General features: G+C 45.2%; 1 protein-coding gene across 1 annotated transcript; it reads left to right on the top strand.

Moving 5' to 3' along the window:
- The first annotated feature begins 1354 nt into the window (after positions 1-1354).
- Positions 1355-22146, top strand: LOC138765549 (fibroblast growth factor 4B-like). Its single transcript, XM_069942580.1, has 3 exons — positions 1355-1658; positions 21583-21686; positions 21970-22146. The coding sequence occupies exons 1-3, from the start codon at positions 1355-1357 to the stop codon at positions 22144-22146; spliced, it is 585 nt and encodes a 194-aa protein (XP_069798681.1).
- The last annotated feature ends 799 nt before the right edge of the window (positions 22147-22945 follow it).

Below are 22945 nucleotides of genomic sequence, written 5' to 3'. Positions count from 1 at the left end.
CGTGGACATTTACCCCTCCATAAATCTTCGTCCGCGAAGCCAAGCCAAAGAAAAGAAAAAGAAAAGAAAAGATAAGAAGATAAAACTGGATAGCAATTTTTTTCAAAAGGTTTGTTTCCTGAAATAAAATTGGGGATTATGATGGACGACTTCAAGATGGACACAGAGATCAGTTCAGATTTGCTGTATCACATAGGAAGTTGGAGAAACAGGAAAATAAACTTTTAGCATGTTGAATTGCATAATGACGCTGACACACTGCGTTAGTTCAACTGGCCTAAAAATGTTTTGCCGCTGATTTTCATTTGTACTCAGCATCTGATGCCTCACGTGTCAGTGTCCAACAATAGTCGGCCGGCATTGATGGATTCCAGTTGCCCTGATACAGCTTTTTCACAGTTTTAATGTCCAGTTTTTTTTTTAAAAAACCCTTTCACCCCGTTCGTCACTGACTGCACCAAAGTCAGCAGGGAAGACGTCCAAGTCCGAATGAATTTTTAATGACATGCTGCACTTCCTGCTTTTATATGCTTTGACTTAAAGTATGACAGGAAATCACAAAAATAGGCTATATCTAAAAACTGGTATGTGATAGGAAATTTTTGAGGCGATTTTCATGATCAGCAGGCCAAAATCTAAAAAAAGTGTCCAGGAAGCAAAATCCTCATTGTCCAGTGCAATAAATATTTACAATAATGGGAGTCCAAAATGAAATGACTTGCACTAATGCAGGCGGTCCTTTTGTGTGGTCAGAGTATTTGTGATTAGTGTTCCAAGGGGAGGTTTAAGAACACACAGTTCCTTTCGGGGTTTGTGTTTGACATCTTTACACACAATGAAAGACTGCAAGACTCCCAGAATCTGCAAACAAAAAACCGCTGAGAGAAAATGTCGAGATTTATAAATAGCTCTGTTGCCATTAAATGCACGTTACTGCAGTAAGGGGCTGGTCCAGTACAGTAACATGAGGAGATTGCCTGCATTGTGCGTCTCCATCTCATCTCTCTAAAATAAATAGATGTCAAATTAACCAACCCTGCACTCTCCGCAAATTTCCATTGTATTTTTAAAAAAAATTAATCTCAGGGCTCAGCACATCAAAAGGGTCCGCCATGAGCTCACAGGGTGGATTAAAAGGGAAACCTATTGGTCCCCAGGTTTCTGCTCCCCCCCCCCCCAAAATGATTGTGTTAAAGGTGTTTTAGTGAATATTATCTTTGGATTTTGTGTTGAGTCAGCAGTGCAGGTTCCAAAAATAAAGAGAGCCCTTACAGACATTGGACTGAAAATCTAGAAGCTCAGTTATTTTTAGTCCATCAATTCCTTGCCCACGTGTCGCTTTAAGTTGATTAGAATGTTCCACCAGCCACCTCTCTACTGGACCTGGCCAGTTGTTCTCCTTGGCCTTTTAACTGGGGTAGCCTGTCCAGCTTCAATAGCAATGAAAGCGAGAGGGAGCTTGGAAGGGAGATGGGAGACTCTCTTCTCCAGATCCTTGTTTCCGATCTCTGGAAGGAAATTGGACCTCGGCTGGGACAGGGACTATTTCACGGGAATCAAGAGAGTGAGGAGGCTTTATTGCAATGTGGGCATCGGGTTTCACCTGCAAATCACGACTGATGGACAAATTGGTGGAGCGCATCCCGAAAACCAGTACAGTAGGTTGTCAGCAGCTTTATTTAATTTGGTGTGGTTTTCATCCAGTTTCTGTTCGCATCTTCCTGGATGAACAAGGGGCTGGGTGGACCTTTGTGTGTGTGTGGGGGGGGGGACGGGACATTTACCCAGGGGCTGGGTGGATGTGTGTGTGTGTGTGTGTGTGTGTGTGTGTGTGTGTGTGTGGGGGGGGGGGGGAACATTTACCCAGGGGCTGGGTGGACCTTTGTGTGTGTGTGTGTGTGTGTGTGTGTGTGTGTGTGTGTGGGGGGGGGGGGAACATTTACCCAGGGGCTGGGTGGACCGTGTGTGTGTGTGTGTGTGTGTGTGTGTGGGGGGGGGGGGGGGGGGGAACATTTACCCAGGGGCTGGGTGGACCTTTGTGTGTGTGTGTGTGTGTGTGTGTGTGTGTGTGTGTGGGGGGGGGGGGGGAACATTTACCCAGGGGCTGGGTGGACCGTGTGTGTGTGTGTGTGTGTGTGTGTGTGTGTGTGTGTGTGTGTGTGTGGGGGGGGGGGGGGGGGAACATTTATCCAGGGGCTGGGTGGACCTTTGTGTGTGTGTGGGGGGGACATTTACCCAGGGGCTGGGTGGACCTTTGTGTGTGTGTGTGTGTGTGGACCTTGTGGAAGATTTAAGGAAGCATTTCTCTCTCTGTTGACCTTCCAGGAGATCAATAGGGGAGCCCTCGTGGCCCTTGAATCCCACAATCTTTCAACGAGCAGCCGTTTCTCTCCAAATGCTGGTCGGAGTTGGAGAAACTGCTTTAAAGGGGGGTGTCGAATAGCCACTTGTCTTGCATCTGATCACTGGAATGTTGCTCCCGTTTGATGTTCGGTTTGTGGATGTGTTTGCAGCAGCTTTTTGGAAATCCTGTTGTCTGCTTTTGCACCAGCGCCGTGTTCCTGGGCTGAGCCGGTTGCAAAGGGGACGGGGGGAGAGCGTCCGCAGAACTCATACTGCCGTCCAGTCGCTTGGTTGGGACGTGGACGGGTGAGAAGCGGTCAGACGGGACGCTGGAGAGGGCTGGCCATCCCCCCTCGGTGCTTCCAGCCAGCGCGGCTCCCACTGCGAACGATTCTCCACCTGTCGGGGGGGGGGGGTTGAGAGGGTCTGGGAAAGGGGTCAGCTTTCAAATAAGGGCGGCCGGAGACCCAAACCAGAGCAGCTGGTGGTGCGAGGAATGGGGCCCCTGCCCCTGCAAGCAAAGCCCCTGTTCCACCCACCGGCTTCACCCCTCCGCCAAGACTAGAGGTGCGCGACTGCCCTTCTCCATCCAGGATGGGGGGTGCAGAAGGGGGGCCGTTTCCTCCAAACCAAGGGGCTGAGAGGTGATTCTGCTTTCCCCGAAACGAGAGGCGTTTGCGGTCCTGTAAGACCCCCAGAGACGCGAGATAAACCACCGTGGTGTGAATTAAATGCACAAGGAGACATGAAGGCTCCCAATGCAGGTGGTCCTGGAGTAGTTTAAGAGCACAGGGTACCTTCAATGAGAACTGACCTGTTTCCTGTATGCTCTCCCTCCCTATCCAACTATTACCTCCTGCTCTTGGGACCCTGCTCCTCTCCCCTTCATCATTTTGTTCGGGTGCCTGCCAACATTTTACTCATCCCTTGATGAAGGACTCAAGCCCGAAACGTCAGTTCTGTCTCTTTCCCTCAAGAAGGGGTAGCCGAGGGACCAGGCATCTGTCCGCGTCGATGAGACGGAAATGGGGAATGGTCAGTAGACTGTTTGACCTGCTGAGTGTCTGAATCATGGTGTTTTTACTTTAATGACTGCAGTGGGTGACTGTGTCTGTCACACTGTCGTTTTGATGACTGTTCTCCTACTTTTGCCTCTTGTGCTTGCAAATGCTAATCTTCCTGGCTCAATTAAAGCACAATGCTGGAGAAACTCAGCAGGTCAGACAGTGTGCTTTATACAACCAACATTTTGGGCTTGAGCCCTTCCTCAAGCCAGAGTAAAATGCAGGCAGGCACCCAAACAAAAGGGTGGGGGGGAGGCCTACAGGCTGAAGGTAATATTTTACTCTCTCGCTGGCCAAAAATTCAGAAACATTTCGAAAATGAATATCAGTGCTGATTCAACCTGTTACAAGCTGAAAGTAAATGCCTCCAGCGAGAATAAATTAGTCCTCAGTCCCAATTTTAAAAAAAATTACAAAAAGTTAAGGATCAGGTTGCATTTGCTTTACTGAGGAAGAAAACTGAGTGATTCTTTCTCACCCTCCACATCTCTTTACAGTTAAGAAGGGTGGTCACTGAAGGGTGGTCTCTTGTAACATAGGAACAACAGTTCATTTATGGAAGCAAGATTCTACAAACATCAGTGTGTTGCAGAGCACCTAGTGCCACTTGATGGATAAAAATTGGTCTGTGCATCAGACTCCATTGTCCCATTTTAAAATAGACTCCTATTTTGTGTTCACCTCAATGAGCTTTGGTTTGGGTTTGAAGATGCCGGCCCTCCGCGTCTCCTCAGAGCCTCACTTGTTGTGCTTGAGTTTCTAGAGGTGGATCAGGGACAGGGGAACCCAACTGAGGCATGTCCACCCCAAGTGACCCTCTCCGCTGGGCTGACAGTCCAGAGGATTGATAATGACTCGTTTATTGTCATACACATTGTTTAACGTACACGTGCGCCAAAATTCTTACTTGCAGGTACTTTGTAAAAAGAACAAATTAGGAAGGGATGATAAATACAAAAGATTTGATAGATAATAAACATTTCGTTTTCATAGGGCAAGAACAAAATGGTTACGATGATGCGGAGAGTGTTTTTGTGGTGTCGGAGTAGTTCATGATCAGTATGGGGAGTTTCCTGAACCGGATAGGTGTTGGAGAGAAATTGTTCTTGAACCCAGAGGTCTTGGTCTTCAGGCCTCTGTACCTTCTGCCTAAAGGTAGCAGTGAAAAGAGATTGTGATCAGGGTGGTTGGGGTCCTTCATAATGTTGGCTGGCTTCTTGAGGCAGTGTGTCACACGGATGTCTTCAATGGATGTGGGGGAGGGGGGGGGGGTTGGAGCCTGTGATGGACCTGGTGATGTTTGCTAACTTCTGCAATCCTGGGCACTTGAATGACCAAACCCTGTTGTGATGCAATCAGTCTGTGCACCTGTAGACATCTAAAAGAGTGTTCAAGGTCATGCTAAATCTCCTCCGACTCTTCAGAAAGTTGAAGTCCAGGTGTGCCTTTTTCACCATTGCCTTTTGAGGTGCTGACTCTCGGAGTGGTCTTCTGATGCATAGACTCGTTGGAACTTGGAATGTTCTGACCATTCCCCATTTCCGTCTCATCGATGTGGACAGATGCCTGGTCCCTCAGCTACCCCTTCTTGAGGTCAACAATAAACTCCTAGGAAACGGTGACGTTAAGAGCAAGATTGCTACTCCCGTATTATTGACTCATGTTCAAATCCCACCACACCAGTTTAAAAGTTGGAATTCTTTAAAACATCTAGAAATAGAGCAGGTATTGGTAAATATATCTGCAATTATGTGTTAACTTATCAGTTCCTCCTAACCTTTTGAAGGATAGAAACATCCCTTGCTTACCTATTTTGGCTGACATGTGACTCCATTCCCAATCCAACGTAGGGAACTCAAACTCGAATCTGTCCTTTGGAAGAGTCCAATTCTGGTGACCTGGGTTCAATCAGGTGCAATCTGTCTGGAACTTGCATGTTCTCCCTCTGACCCTGTAGGGTTTCCACTGGGTGCTCCTATGTACCCCCACTGGTTGATCCTACGTCCCCCCGCATCTCACAGTTTTTCCAGGTGGTGAAATGGCGGAAGTTACTTTTTAGTGCAGGTGAGTGGCAAAAGAATCAAAAGCAAGTCAACGAGGGAGACAAAGAAGCAAGAATAAAACAGATGAGACAAAGGAATTGTTCTGCTGAGAGTTAGCATGGACACAGTGGGCTGAACAGCCTCCTTTGTTGTAGTAAATAAGAAAAAGTGGTAATAAATTCAGATTAGGTAGGGCTGGGCAACAAAGAGCAATCTTGCCAATAAGGTCCACATCCCAAGAGTATGTTAAAAGAAACCACACTGAGCCTTGCAATTAGTTCTGCACCTGAATTTGTCAACATACAGGTTAGCACAATGCTGTTACTGCGCCAGCGATCTGGGTTAGAATCCACCACTGTCTGAAGGGAGTTTGTATGTTCCCCCGGGCCTGCGTGAGTTTCCTCCGGGTGCTCCAGTTTCCTCCTACATTCCAAAGACGTACAGGGATTGTAGGTTGATTGGGGAGTTTGGGAGGCCTGGAGTCGTGGGCTGGAAAGGCCTGTAACCGTGTTGTACGTCTAATTTGATTTATTCATAATGAAAGGTGACTGAACAATCAGGCAAGATTGATTAGGTATGACTTTCACAATGAAGGAACCTCCCCTAAATGTGCAGAAAAACAATGGGAAAATCTGACATCATCCAGAGTAACTGATGTTTCTTTTTAAATTAGGTTCCGCCCAGATACACCCAATTGACCTCCAACCCCTGTAATTTTTGAACAGTAGGAGGAAACCGAAGGCTCCAGGGAAAACCCATGCAGTCACAGGGAGAACGTACAAACTCCTTACAGACAGCGCAGGATTCGAACCCCCTGGTCCCGATCGCTGGCGCTGTATCAGCATTGCACTAACTACCGCACTAACAGTGCCACCCCTGCACCTCAATGGAAATTTCCTTGCTTCACTCACCAAGTATTACTCACTGGATCTCGTGGCCTAACCATGTACTGCAACTGCCATTGCTGTTCCCTGTGCCCTTCCCAATCCCACACTTTACATCACAAGTACACAACGCTTTTGTGATTTGTAGGGGCTTCTCAGCTTTTACCATGGATTTATGTATTGGTTCGGTGGTATCAACCAGTACTTCCACCAGGATGTTGCTGCATCTGGAGGGCTTGAACTATAGATCGACTGCATCTTTATTTCTTAGAGTGTAAGAAGCTGAGGAGTGATCTTAGAGATTTATATGATCATGAAGGACGTGGATGAAGTGAATGTTTATAACTCCTTCAGGATTTTAGAACCAGCGGCAATGGGGAGAAATTTAAGAGGAACCTAAGAGGTAACCGTTTCACTCTGAGGGTGGTCTGGGTCTGGAGCGAGCTGTCAAAGTGGGCACAATTTTAACATTTAAAAGACAAATGCACAGATATATGGATAGGAATGTCTAAGAAGGATAGGGCCCAAATCCAGGCAAATGAGACTGGCCCAGAATGCCAACTTGGTCAGCATGGACAGTAGAGCGGATCAGCGGAAGGGCCAGTTTCGTGAGGTAGGACTCATTGACTTTCAGTTCTGTGATCTTTTAAAATGTATCTGGTTTATTGAAATGAAGGACTGATGTGATATTGTGCAGGTTTAGACAACAGCTGTCTGCAGGTTGACATCTCATTAAAGCACCAGCTGGCATAATTAAATTTATGGGTTTATTCAGCTCTTGTGACTGAGTGTGTGCCTCCAGAGACACGGTTCTTCTTTGGCTTGGCTTCGCGGACGAAGATTTATGGAGGGGGTAAAAAGTCCACGTCAGCTGCAGGCTCGTTTGTGGCTGACAAGTCCGATGCGGGACAGGCAGACACGATTGCAGCGGCTGCAGGGGCAAATTGGTTGGTTGGGGTTGGGTGTTGGGTTTTTCCTCCTTTGCCTTTTGTCAGTGAGGTGGGCTCTGCGGTCTTCTTCAAAGGAGGTTGCTGCCCGCCAAACTGTGAGGCGCCAAGATGCACGGTTTGAGGCGTTATCAGCCCACTGGCGGTGGTCAATGTGGCAGGCACCAAGAGATTTCTTTAGGCAGTCCTTGTACCTTTTCTTTGGTGCACCTCTGTCACGGTGGCCAGTGGAGAGCTCGCCATGGAACACGATCTTGGGAAGGCGATGGTCCTCCATTCTGGAGACGTGACCCATCCAGCGCAGCTGGATCTTCAGCAGCGTGGACTCGATGCTGTCGACCTCTGCCATCTCGAGTACTTCGACGTTAGGGATGTAAGCGCTCCAATGGATGTTGAGGATGGAGCGGAGACAACGCTGGTGGAAGCGTTCTAGGAGCCGTAGGTGGTGCCGGTAGAGGACCCATGATTCGGAGCCGAACAGGAGTGTGGGTATGACAACGGCTCTGTATACGCTAATCTTTGTGAAGTTTTTCAGTTGGTTGTTTTTCCAGACTCTTTTGTGTTGTCTTCCAAAGGCGCTATTTGCCTTGGCGAGTCTGTTGTCTATCTCATTGTCGATCCTTGCATCTGATGAAATGGTGCAGCCGAGATAGGTAAACTGGTTGACCGTTTTGAGTTTTGTGTGCCCGATGGAGATGTGGGGGGGCTGGTAGTCATGGTGGGGAGCTGGCTGATGGAGGACCTCAGTTTTCTTCAGGCTGACTTCCAGGCCAAACATTTTGGCAGTTTCCGCAAAGCAGGACGTCAAGCGCTGTTACCTGTCTGGTAACAATTATATTTTAATCCTATATTCTGTATAGGGACCCCACATTGAATGAATTTATGGCAGTGAGTTTTACCAATGATGGGAGATTTTCACTTAAGGCAGTGGTGATATCTGATGTGACATCATCATTCTGAAGTCTGAGTTGCCTCATGCTATAGATGCTTTTGCAAATAATACCACGTTGCGGAGGTTTATTCCTAAAGTGCAAAGCTACAAGTACGTTGTTTTCATCAATGACTCTTAATGTCGAGAGGTTCCTCAGGAAAGACGATGAAAGAAGCAAAGGGTCAAGATCTGTTAAAATATTCAAGCCTTTCCCTTTAAAGCATTTTTCTACCTTCAGTCCCGGTGGGTTAATCAAATGGAGGAGATGGTCTTCTGATGCGTGGAACGTGATGTCAAAACACAACACTGGAGAAACTCAGCTGGTGTACTTTACATAGCAAAGAGAAAGATACACAACCAACGTTTCAGGCTTGAGTCCTTCATCAAGGATTGAGCAAAATGTAGGCAGGTGCCCGAACGTCTTTACCTCCTATGGACGGAGCGAGACCGGCTGAGTTCCTCCAAAGTTTTTGTGTTTTTACTACAATCACAGCATCTCAGAATTTCATTTTTTACTCCTACGCGTGTAGCATGATGTCAGGTCAGATTGGCCTCAATAATACTGGATTAAAAACCAGTCAGTTTACTCAAGTGAAGAAGGGCTCAGGCCTGAAATGTTGGTTAAATATCTTTACCTCCGATGGACAGGGCGAGACTGGCTGAGGTACTCCAGCATTTTTGCGCTTTTACTACAATCACTGTGTCTGCAGACTTTTGCTTTTCACTCTACTTGAGTAACTCAATTAGATTATTGCATTATCCTCAAGGTAAGTAACTTTCATTTTGCTTCCCACTTTCTCTCTTTCTCCCCTTCCCCCGGCATCGTGCACATTCATTGATCTTTTCCCAGTTTGGATTCATAAACTGACTCTCTTTTCAGTCTTCAGTTGGATGTGAATCAAGAAAGCCTGCAGATGCTGTGATTGTAGTTAATATACAAACTCAGCAGGTTCCGCAGCATCCCACGACATTCTCTGCCCCCGATGCGCGCTGCAGGACCCACTGAGTTTCATGGTTTAATGTCTCTGCTTTAAGACCAAACACAGAAAGGAGAATAGTACAGCAAAGGAACAGGACTCTATGAACATAAAACATTAACAGGCCCTTCAGTCCACAATGTTGTGCCGACTAAACCTTCTCTCTCACGATCCTCAACTTTTCCTGTATCCTGTGCCGGTCTAACAGACTTTCAAATGTCCCTAATGCTCCAGCCTCCACCACCACCCCTGGCAATGTATTCCAGGCACCCACTCCCACTACTCTCTGGGGGGGGGGGTGAGGAGTGACCTTACCCCTGATGTCTTCTCTAAACTTTCCTCCCTTCAACCTTGTACAGTAGTCCTCGAGAGATTGCTACTCCCATCCTGGGGAAAAAAGTGTTGGCCGTCCACCCTATCAATCCCTCTCATAATCTTGTAGACCTCTACTAAGTCACCTCTCATTCTTCTTTGCTCCGAAGAGAAAAGCCCTCGTTCTGCTATGCTTGCCTCATAAGACAAGTTCTCCAATCCATGCATCATTCTGGTAAACCTCCTCTGCAGCCTCTCCACAATTTCTACATCCTTTCATGAGGCAACCAGAATTGATCACAATATTCCAAATGTGGTCTGAACAGAGTTTGAGCTGCAACGTTATCACACAACTCTTTAACTCAATCCCCCAACTAATGAAGGCTAGCCTACTGTAAGCTTCTTAACTACCCATTCAACCTGCACAGCAACCTTCAGATAGCAATGGATTTGGACCCCAAGATCCCACACTGTTCAGAACTCTGCCATGAACCATGGTCTTGACTGACCACGTCCACACCAAAAATGCTGCCAAATTTAGTTAACTCCATCTGCCTGCATGTGGTCTCCATCCCTCCATTCCCTGTCTGTTCAGTTGCCCATCCAAATGACTCTTAAGTCAGCCTCACAAAACTCCTTTGAAATTTCCCCTCTCTCCTTAAGCCAATTACCTTGAGGTTTTTGTTATTTCCACACTTTCAACCCTACTCCTAATGATTTTATATACTTATACAAAATCATCCCTCAAATACCAACACTCAAGAGAAAACAATCCAGGTTCATCCTACCTCCCCTTCTAACTAATCCTCTCTAATCCAGGCAAGCATCCTGGTGAATCTCTTCTGCACCCTCTCCTAAGCCTCCTCAGCCTTCCTGTAATACAACAACCAGAAATACACACAATACTCCAAAGGTGACCTCACTTTAGGTGACACGGTTAGCGTGGCAGTTAGAGCGATATTATTATGGCACCAGTGACCTGGGTCCAAATTCGACGCTGTCTCTAAGGTATTTATATGTTCTCCTGGTGTCTCCATGGGTTTCCTCTGGGTGCTCTGGTTTTGTCCCACATCACAAAGACATACGGGGTTAGAAGGTTAATTGGGTGTAATTGGGTGGTGGGGGCTCGTGAGCCAGAAGGGCCTGTTACTGTTTCATATCTCTGTGAATCTGTGAAGTTTTATGCAGCTGCATTTCTCAATCATCATACTCGATGCCCCAACCAATGAAGACAAGTATTCTGAACGCCTACTTTACCGCCCTTTCTATTTGTGTTGCCACTTTCTGAAAGCTATGGAATTGAACCCAAGATCCCTCTGTATATCAGTGCTCCAAAGGGTGCTGCAATTTACTGTACACATTCCTCTTGGATTTGATCTCCCAAAATGCGAAGCCCCACATTATCTGACTTAAACTCCATCTGCCATTTCCCTGATTGATATCCTATTGAATCCTTCTCATGAACCAGTTCTCCCTCTATTCCTGCAATATAGCTGGGGTTCTTTACTTTGGCAAGCAAAAACTTGAGCAATAATCTGACTGTGGCCTCCTTCATTATGAAGGGGTTTTAATTAGATGGATGTTCAGGGGTTGTATCTGCTTTTCAACAAGTCCAAAAGTAGGGGCCATATGTGCAAGATGGCCACAAATAAATCCAATGTGGAATTTGGGAGAAACGTCTTCACTTGGGGATGGTGTGAAAGGGGAACTATTCAAATCTGGAGTGCTTGAGACAAGTAACACAGCTGCCATGAAGGAGAAATAGATGAGTAGATAAGGGATGAAAGGAAATGACGGGGTGATGCAAATTAAGAACATGAAATGGGACCTGGGATTGGTCACATGGCTTCATGACTCTCGTCTACCATTCATGAAGCTGGTCCTCTACATCGTCAACATTCTTGCTGCAGTCACATTAAACATTCTATCTGGTCATGCTCTAAACTGAAACCTTTTGGGAAAATTTAACAATTTTATTAAACCAGATTATTGGGAAACAGAAATCCGGAATTATTTCTTCTTGGAAATATTATGGACGTAGACCTAAAATGAAGATGTCCAAGTGCCAATTTAGAATTTTTTAAGATTGCATTAGGAGTGGCCAGGAAATGTATCGCGGTTACCTGGAAGTCTGATTCCCTTCTGGACATAGCCCGATGGAATACAGAAATACATAGTTGTGTTCCCCTGGAGAAAATTAAGGAAAAAATACAATATGTTTTTTCAGGTCTGGCAGGCACATTTACAAATGCAGGGTTGAATACTTAAGGCACTCATACTATGTTTGAATTCTCTATCCCTTTTTCTCCCATATTTGAGATCTAGGAAGAAAAAAAGAATTGGACTTTCTGAAGTGGAGGCCATTTCCCAACAGTTCCACTTTCTTTCTTTCTTCCCTCTATCTTTTCTTTCCTTCTTCATTCTATTTCTTTATTACCTCCCTTTCTGTTGTTTTCTTCTCATTTCTATTTTCTTTTCGAGGGGTTTTTGTTTTGGGCAGAGGAGGGGGATGGGCGTCTTTTCCTTTTTGGAAATTTGGACAAGCTGTATCAATGATTCCTTTTCATTTATTTTATATATTTGTGATGGTTAATTCTTGATACTTGTTTGATCGTAAAACTAAAATTTAAAAAATTGGTTCCCATGAATTGATACCTTTATTGCTGGGCTTTGCAACTGGAGCAGAAAACTCAGAAAATGCGCAATAAATAAATTTCTCCTCATTACCATGGTTCATTACAATGTAGAAGGAGGCTATTTTGTACCTAAACTCACAAAGCAACACCTGTAAGCTTTTCTCCCTCCTTTGTCCTGTAGACCCTCTCTTGGAGCACAAACCCCTTCTAAAGGCTCAGGCCCAAAACGTTAGTGATATGGGGGGGAGGGGGGGGGGCATGGTTGGCTTAGCAGTTAGTGCAACACCTTTACAGTAACAGAGCTGTCTAATGAGTTTGTATGTTCTCCCCATGCCTGTGTGGGTTTTCTCCAGGGGCTTTGGTTTCCTCCCACTGTTCAAAATGAACCAGGGGTGTAAATTGGGCAGCACGGAGTCCTGGGCTGAAATCGCCTGTTACTGCGCTGTATATCTAAATTAAATACCTTTACTTCCTACGGATGCTGCAGGACCTGCTGAGTTCCACCAGTGCTTTTTGTGTTTTCATTATTACTAAATAGTAGAGTCACAGAGAGTTGTTTTAGCGGTCATTTAGCATTTTCCTCAGTCTGGTGGTCCTGCTTCTAATGTTTCTGTATCTCTTTCCCAACGGAAGTAGCAAAGGCTGTGTTTGGGAATCCGACCTGCTGAAGGTTTGAGCAGCAGAGACATGGGAGAGATGAGGAATGGGTCTGGATCTGGGACATCCCTTATAGGGAGGGTAAGTCTGATTTTTCATCCTTCCCATTGGGCACAGGGGACTTTCAGATTTGATTTAACTTCAATATGGCTGCTTGATTGAGTTTTGCTGATGCTTCTCCAAATTGGAGAGCGAGCGGATACAAATGTGTTCTACCTGGGCTGGACAATCCGCTTGGTTACAGGGTCCAGGGGGCTTTGGTTAAATTGATGTACTTCATGTTAGAAAGTTCACAACATCAATGTGGACAGTATGTTAGCACAAGAGTTAGCACATAGCCTGAGATTGTCTGATCTCAGATGCTAAGCAGGCTCAGGCCTGGTCAGTACTTGGAGGGGAGACCGCCCAGGAGCACTAGGTGCTGTAGGTTTCTGTGAGGGGCACTGTTAAAATGGTGACTCTCTGTCTGCCTTACGGTAGACAAAAATTAAAGAATTTCATACATGTTATATTCTAACATGTAGTATTACATGACAATAATGGAGCTTTTTAGCATAATGCTATTCACCGCCAGAGGCCTGGATTCGAATCTGGCGCTGTCTGTAAGGATTTGGTATCTTCTTCAGGTGTTTGCGTGGATTTCCTGTGGTTTCCCCGGTTTCCTCCCACCCTTCAAAATGTACCAGGGGTTGTAGGTTAATTGGAGTATTTGGGGAGCACAGGCTCAAGGGCCAGAAGGGCCTGTTACCATGCTGAACATCTAAAATTAAAATTTAAATCAGCAAAAAAAAAAGTATATTCAGTATGCTCACTTCGCCTCATCGGTAACAGTCCTCTGGACAGTCCCTTCACCTTAAAAGGAGCATCCATGGAATCAATGCCTTTTATGAGGGAAGCTGTTTATAGTGTGAAGAGTATTCACTCAAGTGGGCTGAGAACCATTGTTCCAAAAGATTGTTGGATGTGGCATCTGCTTTGATCAAGCAGATGATCTCCAGTGACTTGAAGCACCCATGGTCCATCAGCAAGTGAATGACCTCAGTGAAGAAAGCCTTTCTGCAAATCGTAAAGTCCACAGGCCATTCCTGATGTCAGGTTTCACGACGATAATTTTCCAATTTTTAAGGGTTATTTTATTTGTTGGACGGGATGTAATGTAGATGAACTGTGGTAACGTTCGTTGATTTGGGGTCTCTGTTCAGTGTTTGTTCGCCAGCCTGTTTCTTGCTGTCTTGGTTTGGGGTTCCACCGAGCGGGGTTTGCGATATTCATGGACGTGTAGCAGCATTCACTTAATGACATTGTAAAGGGGTGGAGAGCAGGCAGCTGGGTATGGGAGAGCAGGGGGGTGGGGGGGAATCAACCTCAGTGTCACGGACAGAGAGGTACATTGGAAGAAGCAGTGTGACCCTCGACCACTTGCTGTCTTTCACGGGAGTTTTTTCTATCCTCTCTTTTCCTCCTTTTTTTCCCCAAGATGGTGGTGGAGCGGGGAAACTCTTTGCCCGCTTTTGTAAGGCATGCAGAAGAAAGCTTCTAGCTGTATCTCAGTGTAGGCAATAATATTAAATAAATCCAAATCAAAAAATAGTCTGCTGATCAAAAAGTACATTGAAACCTATTGGTAATTTGATAGGAGGTGCACTTCTATTGCACGGGTATTGTACGGATGATTGTTCAGAGACTGGTGGTCTTGCCCCACACCCCCAACACAGATTAATCTACTCCTGTCAAGTACCAGTGGAGGACAGAGATAAGTGAAAATCCGGAACAGCTGGAAGGGTTGTCCATAATTTTTGGAATGTAAAGCACCTGTGACACGTTGAGGTTTGTGCATTGAAAAAGACCTGCAATGTAAGTCCTATGCCCTTTCTACTTTCAATCTTGCTAAAATGGTGCTTATTTTTAATATTTATGTTTTTGTAAAATACAAATTTCAGGAAGCATACAATTGATTGATACATTTATCTGGAATTCAAGCAACCGGCAAAATAATTGTGGAAAATAATTAGGTAAAAAGTAAGGAAGTATAAAAATGGCACTCCTCGCCATTTGTTCACCAATCACTCTGCATGCAATCTCAAGCATCTAGAAAATGCACTCATCCAGGATTTACTAGTCCCCATAGGTGCCAGATACCAGGGTTTTTAACTGTATAATGAGGGATGGGAGGTGTCATGGAGGTGTGCTTTTCCCTCACTTTAATTAGGGTTAACATGTGTGCAGGAGAAAGATAATTTAGTGCAGAGCTCTGACTCACTTTTGATGTTGAATGGTCAAAGCAAGCTTGCAATTCCTGGGAATTCTGGTCTATCCCAAGAAGCGAAGCAAACACCTCGACGGACTCTCAAGAAGGGGAAGCAGGCAGATATCAGGTCTTGGGGAGGGGCTTTCTCATGGATGTTTTTGGAAACATTTCCACTTCTTTGGCCAAAGTTCAAACTGTCTGTTGTGAAAATTTGTTTTTTGAGGAAGTAGTTCACCTAAATTGTTCTTTATTTTTGAAGAGATGCTATAACATTAAAGGTTTCCAGCGAACAATGAGAAGATGCAGGGACTCAGCGAGTCAACATCCACGGGTAGAAGGGTCGGTCAAGGTTTTGGGTCAGGACCCTTCACTGAGACTAAAGTGGGAAGGGGAGAAATCAACTGCATTAAGGGGTGGAAGAAGTTGAGGAGGGCTATTAGGGGCTTTGACAGGAGGTGGATGTACAGGTAGAGGAAGGGACCACAGGGAGGGGAGGAAAGTAAGAACAGGAGGAGTTAAAGAAGAGATGGCAACAGTGGAACCAGACAAACGTGAGAGTAACTTAAACTCAGGAAAATCAGTGTTCATGTCCAGGTTGAATATGATGTCTTGGTCCTCAAGATTCCACTCCTCCCCCCCCCCACCCCCCCGACAAAGGATGAGGTCGACATGTCTGTGTGGGAATAGTGAAGGGAGTTGAAATAGTTGATTTCCATTCCCTTTAAGATTTCTGACCACTGCATCATTGATTCCAATGAGCTCCAGTGTCCCGTCCAATATAAAGAATCACCCGAGGGATGAGAATGTCATGCAATAAAGAAAGGGACCAGGAATCGTGAGAAACAGAGCATAAAAAAAGCAACAAAAAATTGACAGCCATCCTCTGCAGATCCAGCAGTATATGTGGAGAGAGAAACAGTTACTGTTCCATCAGACGTGGAACAAGTTAAAAGGAAAGGCATGGATAAAATAGAGGTAGGTAAGTTGTTTTCATTGGTGGGGGAAACCAAAACCAGGGGACAAAGCCTCAAAATTCAGGGTAGTAGATATTGGACCAAGATGAGGAGGAACTGTTTTGACTCGAGGGAGGTGACTCTGTGGAATTCACTGCCCATTGAAGCAGAGGAGGTGACCTCAGTAAATAGATTGAAGCAAGGTTGGATAGATTTTGACATAGCAGGGGAAATTAAAGGATATGGGGGAAAAGGCAGGTGGGTGGAGATGAGCCTGTCGTCAGATCAGCCGTGATCTCATTGAATGCTGGAGCAGGCTCGATGGGCCGAATGGCCAACTCCTGCTCCTCTTTCTTATGAAATACTTTTAAGTTGCAGAGGAAGTAAGGAAGCAGCAGAGAGAACAAACAAGGTGAATGTGACAGGGCAACGAGAGCTTGAATGGCACAAGCAGAAGAGAGACGTATGACTCCAGGTGTCATAGGAGGAGGTGAACAATATCTGAAATAACGGAGGAGAGGTGAGAGGGAGAAATGAATGCTGGGGATACAAGGCTGGAACAGCTGGATATCCAAACTGTTGAATTTAATGTGATAAAGCAACCCACTCCAGGGGCTCAGTGTGCCAAGCAGTAACGGTGCAGGGGGGAGGGGAATTGCAGGCATTTGGAGTCTAATCCTTTTATCCAGACTTGCTCTGGATTCCAGGTTCTGCAATCTCCTGTTCGATGTCTGGAATTCTGTCGCCGGCCAGGCTGGTGGATGAGGTGCCCTTCCTTCAGCTTGCGTTGCGCTATTTTGGAACAAGGCGCAGAGATCAGAGCAGCCGAGAGAGTGAAAGATGTGAACTTATTCCTTCCTCTGAAAGCAGAAAAGATCGATAGAAATAAAAATCTATTTACGACTGTCAAAGGAACCAATTCCCAGATAATTGGGATAATCTCAACAAGTCAAACAGGGCACTTTATGTAACAAAGGTAAAGATACATCACCAATGCTTCAGGCTTGAGACCTTCATCAAGGAATGGAAAAATGTTGTATCTGTCGGAACAAAATGTTGGGGGGGGGGTGGGGCGGAGGGGGGAGCACGGTCCCAAAGGCAGGAGGTAACAGCTGGATAAAGGAGGGAGGGCACAGCAGCGTAGGGGGGAGGAGGGATGGCTCTGTAAATGGAGAGGGAAATGGGGTGGGGAGCTAAGACAAGTGAAAAGGGAAGAGAGGGAGAATGAAGAGTAGGTTAGCAGAAACTGGAGTAGAGGAAGTCAACGTTAATGCCATCTTGTTGGAGAGTGCCACTCAGTGACAAATTACTTCAATTCTGCTTCCCACTCCCATATTCACATGTCTGTCCATGGTCTCGTGTACTATCCCACCAAGATCACTTGTAAACTGGAGGAATAACATTTGATTTTCAGTCTGGGCTCTCTCCAACCAGATGGCATTAACCGACTTCTCCGGTTTCTGCTAACCTATGCTCCATTCTCCCTCCTTTCCCTCAGTCTTCTTTCCTCCAGCTCTCCACCCCCCTCTCTCTCCATTCACAGAGCCATCCCTCCTCCCCTTGCTTGTTACTGTGCCCTCCCTCCCTTAACCATCTATTACCTCCTGGCTTTGGGACCGTGCTCCTCCCACTACCCCTGCCTCCCTATCATTTTCTTCAGATGCCTGCCAACATTTTTCCACTCCTTGATAAATAAAGAGCTCAAGCCCGAAACATTAGTTACGTATCTTTATCTTTGCTACATAAAGCACTGTTTGACCTGCTCCAGAAACTTTGTTTTTACTTTGACCATGGTGTCTTTTGTGGTTTACCAGTCAGATAAATGGCCCAGATTTAGCCTAGAGTCTTGCACAGAAGCTTACGATCCTGCCACAAGCAAGCTGCAGATTACTTGCTGCCGTTTGGTGAACTATACACCAAGGATGAACAACCCACCTAGCACTAAGGATGGGGGCACCTGCCCACTGGTTAGACCCAACACAGGAACAGTGACTCCATTCCGTTCATGGAGAGGAGCATCTCCGAGGAATTTAGGTCATTTATATACTTTATAATTTTAAACAAATTAGTGCAATCAAAATTAAATTGAGTTGTTTATTGACACATATACAGAGATGCAGTGAAAAACTTAGTTGTGCACGCTTTCCAGGCATCTCGCAAAAAATCTCCAGCACCCATTTGGATCCACAAACTTTCCCTGAAAATGGGAACAAGATCAGTTATAACAATGGTGGCATTTAACTTCAATGTTAGCATTGACAGAGCAGGAGGTTCAAATTTAAATTAAAAGTAACAGTGGCTCTCAGATGTGATCTGGGTATGGCCAGTGCTCCTGTTGCAGACCTGGAGCAGCCCTGGGTCTGGTCTGGTCTCCTCACTCTCTCTGGAGCTGAGTCCATGGCCAGATTGGCTGTGAACCTATGAAATGCTAGTAGTCTTGATGGGCCAAATGGCCTCCTCCTGCTCCTATAATTATGTCGTGTCAACTGGATTTTGCATTGCAGATTTATTTTAGATTGGATCTATTTTGGCAACACAGTTAACATGACCCCTATTACAGCATCAGCGACCCATGTTCGAATCTGCTGCTACCTGTAGGTGTTTGTACATTTTCCCCTTGTACAGATTCTCCAGTTTCCTCCCACGTTCTAAAGACATACAGGGTTAGTAGATAATTGGTCACATGGATGTATTCTGGGGTCAGAGGCTGGAAGAGCCTGTTACTAAGCTGTGTACTTAAATTGAATTACAGTAAAAGCCCTGTATCTGGAATTCAAGTAACCAACAGCCTCAAGCAACCGGCAAAAAAAATTCACAGAAAATAAATGGGTAAAAAATACAAAATTTTAACATTGGCGCTCCTCGTGGTCAGTTTGCCAATCATGCAATACACAATCTCAAGCGACCAGAAAATTCACTTATCCAGCATCTATCAATCTCCATAGGTGATGGATACCAGGGGTTTTACTGTACCATTAAATGGCTGCAAGATTCTGGGTGAGGCCGGCTCTTTGTGAGTGGGATTGTTCTTGCCCACCCAAAGTAACGCCGTTTATGTCCGCTAGGCCCTGGAACTTGGTTGGAATTTCAGCCAAGCCAATGGGCTTGGGCTATAAAATGAATCAACAGGAAAAGCAGTTCATGGGAAATTTGCAACAAATGCAAATTTTACCTCTTCTTAAGATGTTACAGTAACTGCATGGTCATAATGTGGGGTTTGTTATGGTCAGTTTGGAGCAGGTGTAACCCACATCATCTCTGAGGATATTGGAAAGCAGGGGTAATTGGGAGGTGGCAGCGGCAATGTTAGTGGTGGTTTAGAGGCAATATTTATCGACATGTGGTTGCTAAATACTGCCTGATACAATTCTCAGATGGAATTTTTAAGAAGAATTTGGACAGGGACATGGATTGGAGGGGATGGAGGATTATGTTTGGGCTGGAGGTTAGTGGGACAAGGGAGAATAATGTTTGGCACAGACTCAAAGAGACCTGTTCCTGTGTTATATTGTTCTATGGTTTTAACTCTGGGTACAGATAGAATAAATGCAAATAGGCTTTTTCCACTGAGGTTAAAACCCTGGGAAATTTCTACAAATGAGTGGTGGAAAGGGTGCTGACTGATATGGGGACACCCTGAGTGTAAAGGTAGTGGACACAGCCCAGGACATCACAGACAAGACCTTCCCCACCACCAAGAACATCTACAAGTAACGCTGTTGTCGGAGAGCAGCGGCAATCATCGAGGATCCACCCCACCCAGCATATGCTCTGTTCTCTCTGCTGCCATCAGGAAAGAGGTATCGGTGTCTCAAGGCTCACATCACCAGGTTCAGGAACAGCTGCTATCCTTCCAACATCAGACTCCTCAATGACAAACTCATCAGGGACTCAATTAAGGACTCTTACTTGTGCATTTTATTGATTTTTTAAAAATTCTCTCTGAATTGCACAGTCGTGTGGTTTACATTTGTTATCTGTTTATTGTTCTTTATTTGTGTACATGTATGCACTGTGAAGTTTTTTTGCACGACCAATAAGTGGTAATTCTGCCTCGCCTGCTGGTAAAAGAATCTCAGGGTTATATGTGATGTCATGTATGTCCTCTGACAATAAATCTGAACCCTAGAACATGGATTAAGGGTGAAAGGGTGGGGTAAACATTAGGAGGGAACCTCTTCACAAAGAGAGTAGTGGGAGTGTGGAGCAAGTTGGCAACTAAAGTAGTGAATGTGGCTCAATTTTAACATTTAAGGAATACTTGGACAGGTACATGGATGGGAGGGGTATGGAGGGGTATGGAGGGTTATGGACTTGGGTGCAGGTTAGTGGGACTGGGCAGAATGATAGTTTTGCACACTCGTAGAGCCAAAGGGCTGTTTTCTGTGCTGCTATGTTCTATGACCTGTAAATGGACACAAAGCATATCCACTGTTTCATTTTTACAGCTTTAAGGGCTGTGTAGTTAGTACTGCTGCCTCACTGTCTCAGGGACCCTGGTTCAATCCTGACCTCTGCCGCTGTCCGCGTGGAGAGTTTGTATGTCGGGGTGCTTACTGTGTTGTTGAGCATGTGAGAGTATTGGGAAATAATTGGGAGAATAAGATTCCTCTCAGAACTAACAATGATTTGATGGGCTCCTTGCGCCATAAGGTAATATTAGAAACTTAACTTGCAGCCTGATAAATCTATTTTTGCAACCTCTGCTAAATTTCCCCAGACTATGACCAAAATAACTGTGAGAGCTGCAATCCTTGTGCATTTGGAAGCAAAACTGTGAAAGAAAATTGATAACGACTTTCAATAGCAAGCAATATCGTGGATCTCCCAGTTGCCTGCCATTTCAATTCCCTGCCCCATTCCCTTGCCCACATGTCTGTCCAAGCACTGTGAGACTCGGACCACCAGCAGATTGGAGGAATAACACTTCATCTTCCAGCTGGGCACCCTCCAACTAGATGGCATTAACATCAACTTCACCGGTTTCCATTAGTCCAGCCCCATACCCCCACATCTTTCCCTGTAACTTCTGTCCTCTAGCACTCACTTTCTCTCTCTCTCTCTCTCTCTCTCTCTCTCTCTCTCTCTCTCTCTCTCTCTCTCTCTCTTCCCTTTTCCCTGTCTCCTTTCACAGAGCCAAAAACAAACCACCTCCCCACCAATCAATTCTCATCTTTCCTCTTTCCCGTCCTCTTAACTTATCCAATCAACACCTTTTGTCTGTAGGTCTGCACCTCCCCCTCCCATTCTTCCCTTCTCCCCCTCCCATTCTTCCCTTGTCCTCAGCTTTTCAATACAGGTGCCTGCCTGCTTTTTACCCACCTTGAAGAAGGGCTCAAACCCAAAACTTCAGTATATCTTTACCTCCTATGGACACTGTGAGACCAGCTGAGTTCCTCCTGCATTTTTTACTCCAATCACAGCGACCACAGAGAAGATGGATGGATAGACCTGACTTCACTCTGCATTGCATGTAGAATGACCCACAAAAATACCATTCCCTTGTGGCACTGAACTATTTCACTGTGAAACGATGCTTTACATTGGCAGGAATGACATTTATGAATATTGTGTTTTTTTCTGTTTAGGTCTCTTAATGATCTCGACAGTGGAATTGGGAGTGGTTAGTTTGTATGGTATAAAAGCCCATGCCTACGTTGCAATGGATAGCAAAGGTCGACTGTATGCAGCGGTGAGTGAATCGAGGATAACTGTTCTGCAACTGTAACGTCTGCAATTGTAAATGACTAATGGCTCTGCCGATTTTAATCATTTGCATTTACTCCTTTGTCCGTTTGGTAACTTGTTCCTCAGCTTCCTCCCCCGTGGGGGCAATGAGAATAAATTCTTCCCATTTCTCTGCAGTCTGTTTCGAACCAAGGCAATCTCAGCCAAGTTTTATGTTAATGTTCATTTGGATGTCATGACAGAAGCAATCCAATGTGGCAACCTCTGAAAAGTAACTTTTCTTTCAGGTGGACTTCAACAGCGAGTGCGAATTCAAGGAAAGGCTCTTGCCCAACCGCTACAACGTGTATGAATCAAAGGCGTACCCAGGGATGTTCATAGCCTTAAGTAAACATGGAAGGGCCAAAAGAGGAAGCAAAGTTTCACCCACCCTGAGAGTGACACATTTTCTGCCTAGATTATAAAGAAATAAATACTTGAAATTTCACGAGACACAAATGTCATGGAAATAGCGTGCAGAAGAGTATATATGTACAGGACATTTGTAGCTTAACGTTAACTTATTAACTTATATGAAAACAGCATTACGTGTAAATACTACTTTTTCTAGTTATTTTGACAATTAATGCTGCTTTAAAAAAAAAGTATGACATGGGCAAACATAAGCATTGCTTACCATTGTAGTCAAACTGAGTTGTCAACTAGAACCTTTATGCCCTGTAATTAAAAGTCAGGTTGCAAAGGGAACTCTCATAGTTTCATCCTACCTTAAGAAAAGCTATGTAAGAAGTTCGTTGGTAGTATATTGGAGGATGTTCATTGGTGAACACTGGAATGGCCTGTGGCTTGTCACTGAACCTAGTGGCCAAAATGCAGCATCAATGCCATTATGGGTATATTGGTTCTCTTCTCCTTTGGATTTTTTTCCTGTTTGCCCTGTTTTTGACTCCTCAGGTCACATGGCACTGATAAAGAAGTTGTTCAGTGTTATTGTCGTTTGTTGCTTTGAAATATTGTGAGACAATATCCACCCCTTGGTATCTGGAAATGTGCAATGAACAATGAAGCAAGCAGATTTGTTCTGATGGGCTTTCAGCTGACAAGAGTAATGCTGATACTGGGAACTGGAAGTTACCTGCAGAACCAGACACCAGTGAAGCAAGCGCAGCCCCAGGTGATTGGGGACAAAAAAGAAAGCAGCCAAGAGATGGTAGATGAGAAATGGATAGTTTGCATGTTGGCAGTGGCTGTCTCCAGTCCCAA

This window comes from Narcine bancroftii, chromosome 5 (assembly GCF_036971445.1).
Source record: "Narcine bancroftii isolate sNarBan1 chromosome 5, sNarBan1.hap1, whole genome shotgun sequence".
Taxonomy (NCBI): Eukaryota; Metazoa; Chordata; class Chondrichthyes; order Torpediniformes; family Narcinidae; genus Narcine; species Narcine bancroftii.
The sequence above is the reverse complement of the archived record's forward strand: the minus strand, read 5'-3'. Positions and strand labels throughout refer to the sequence as shown.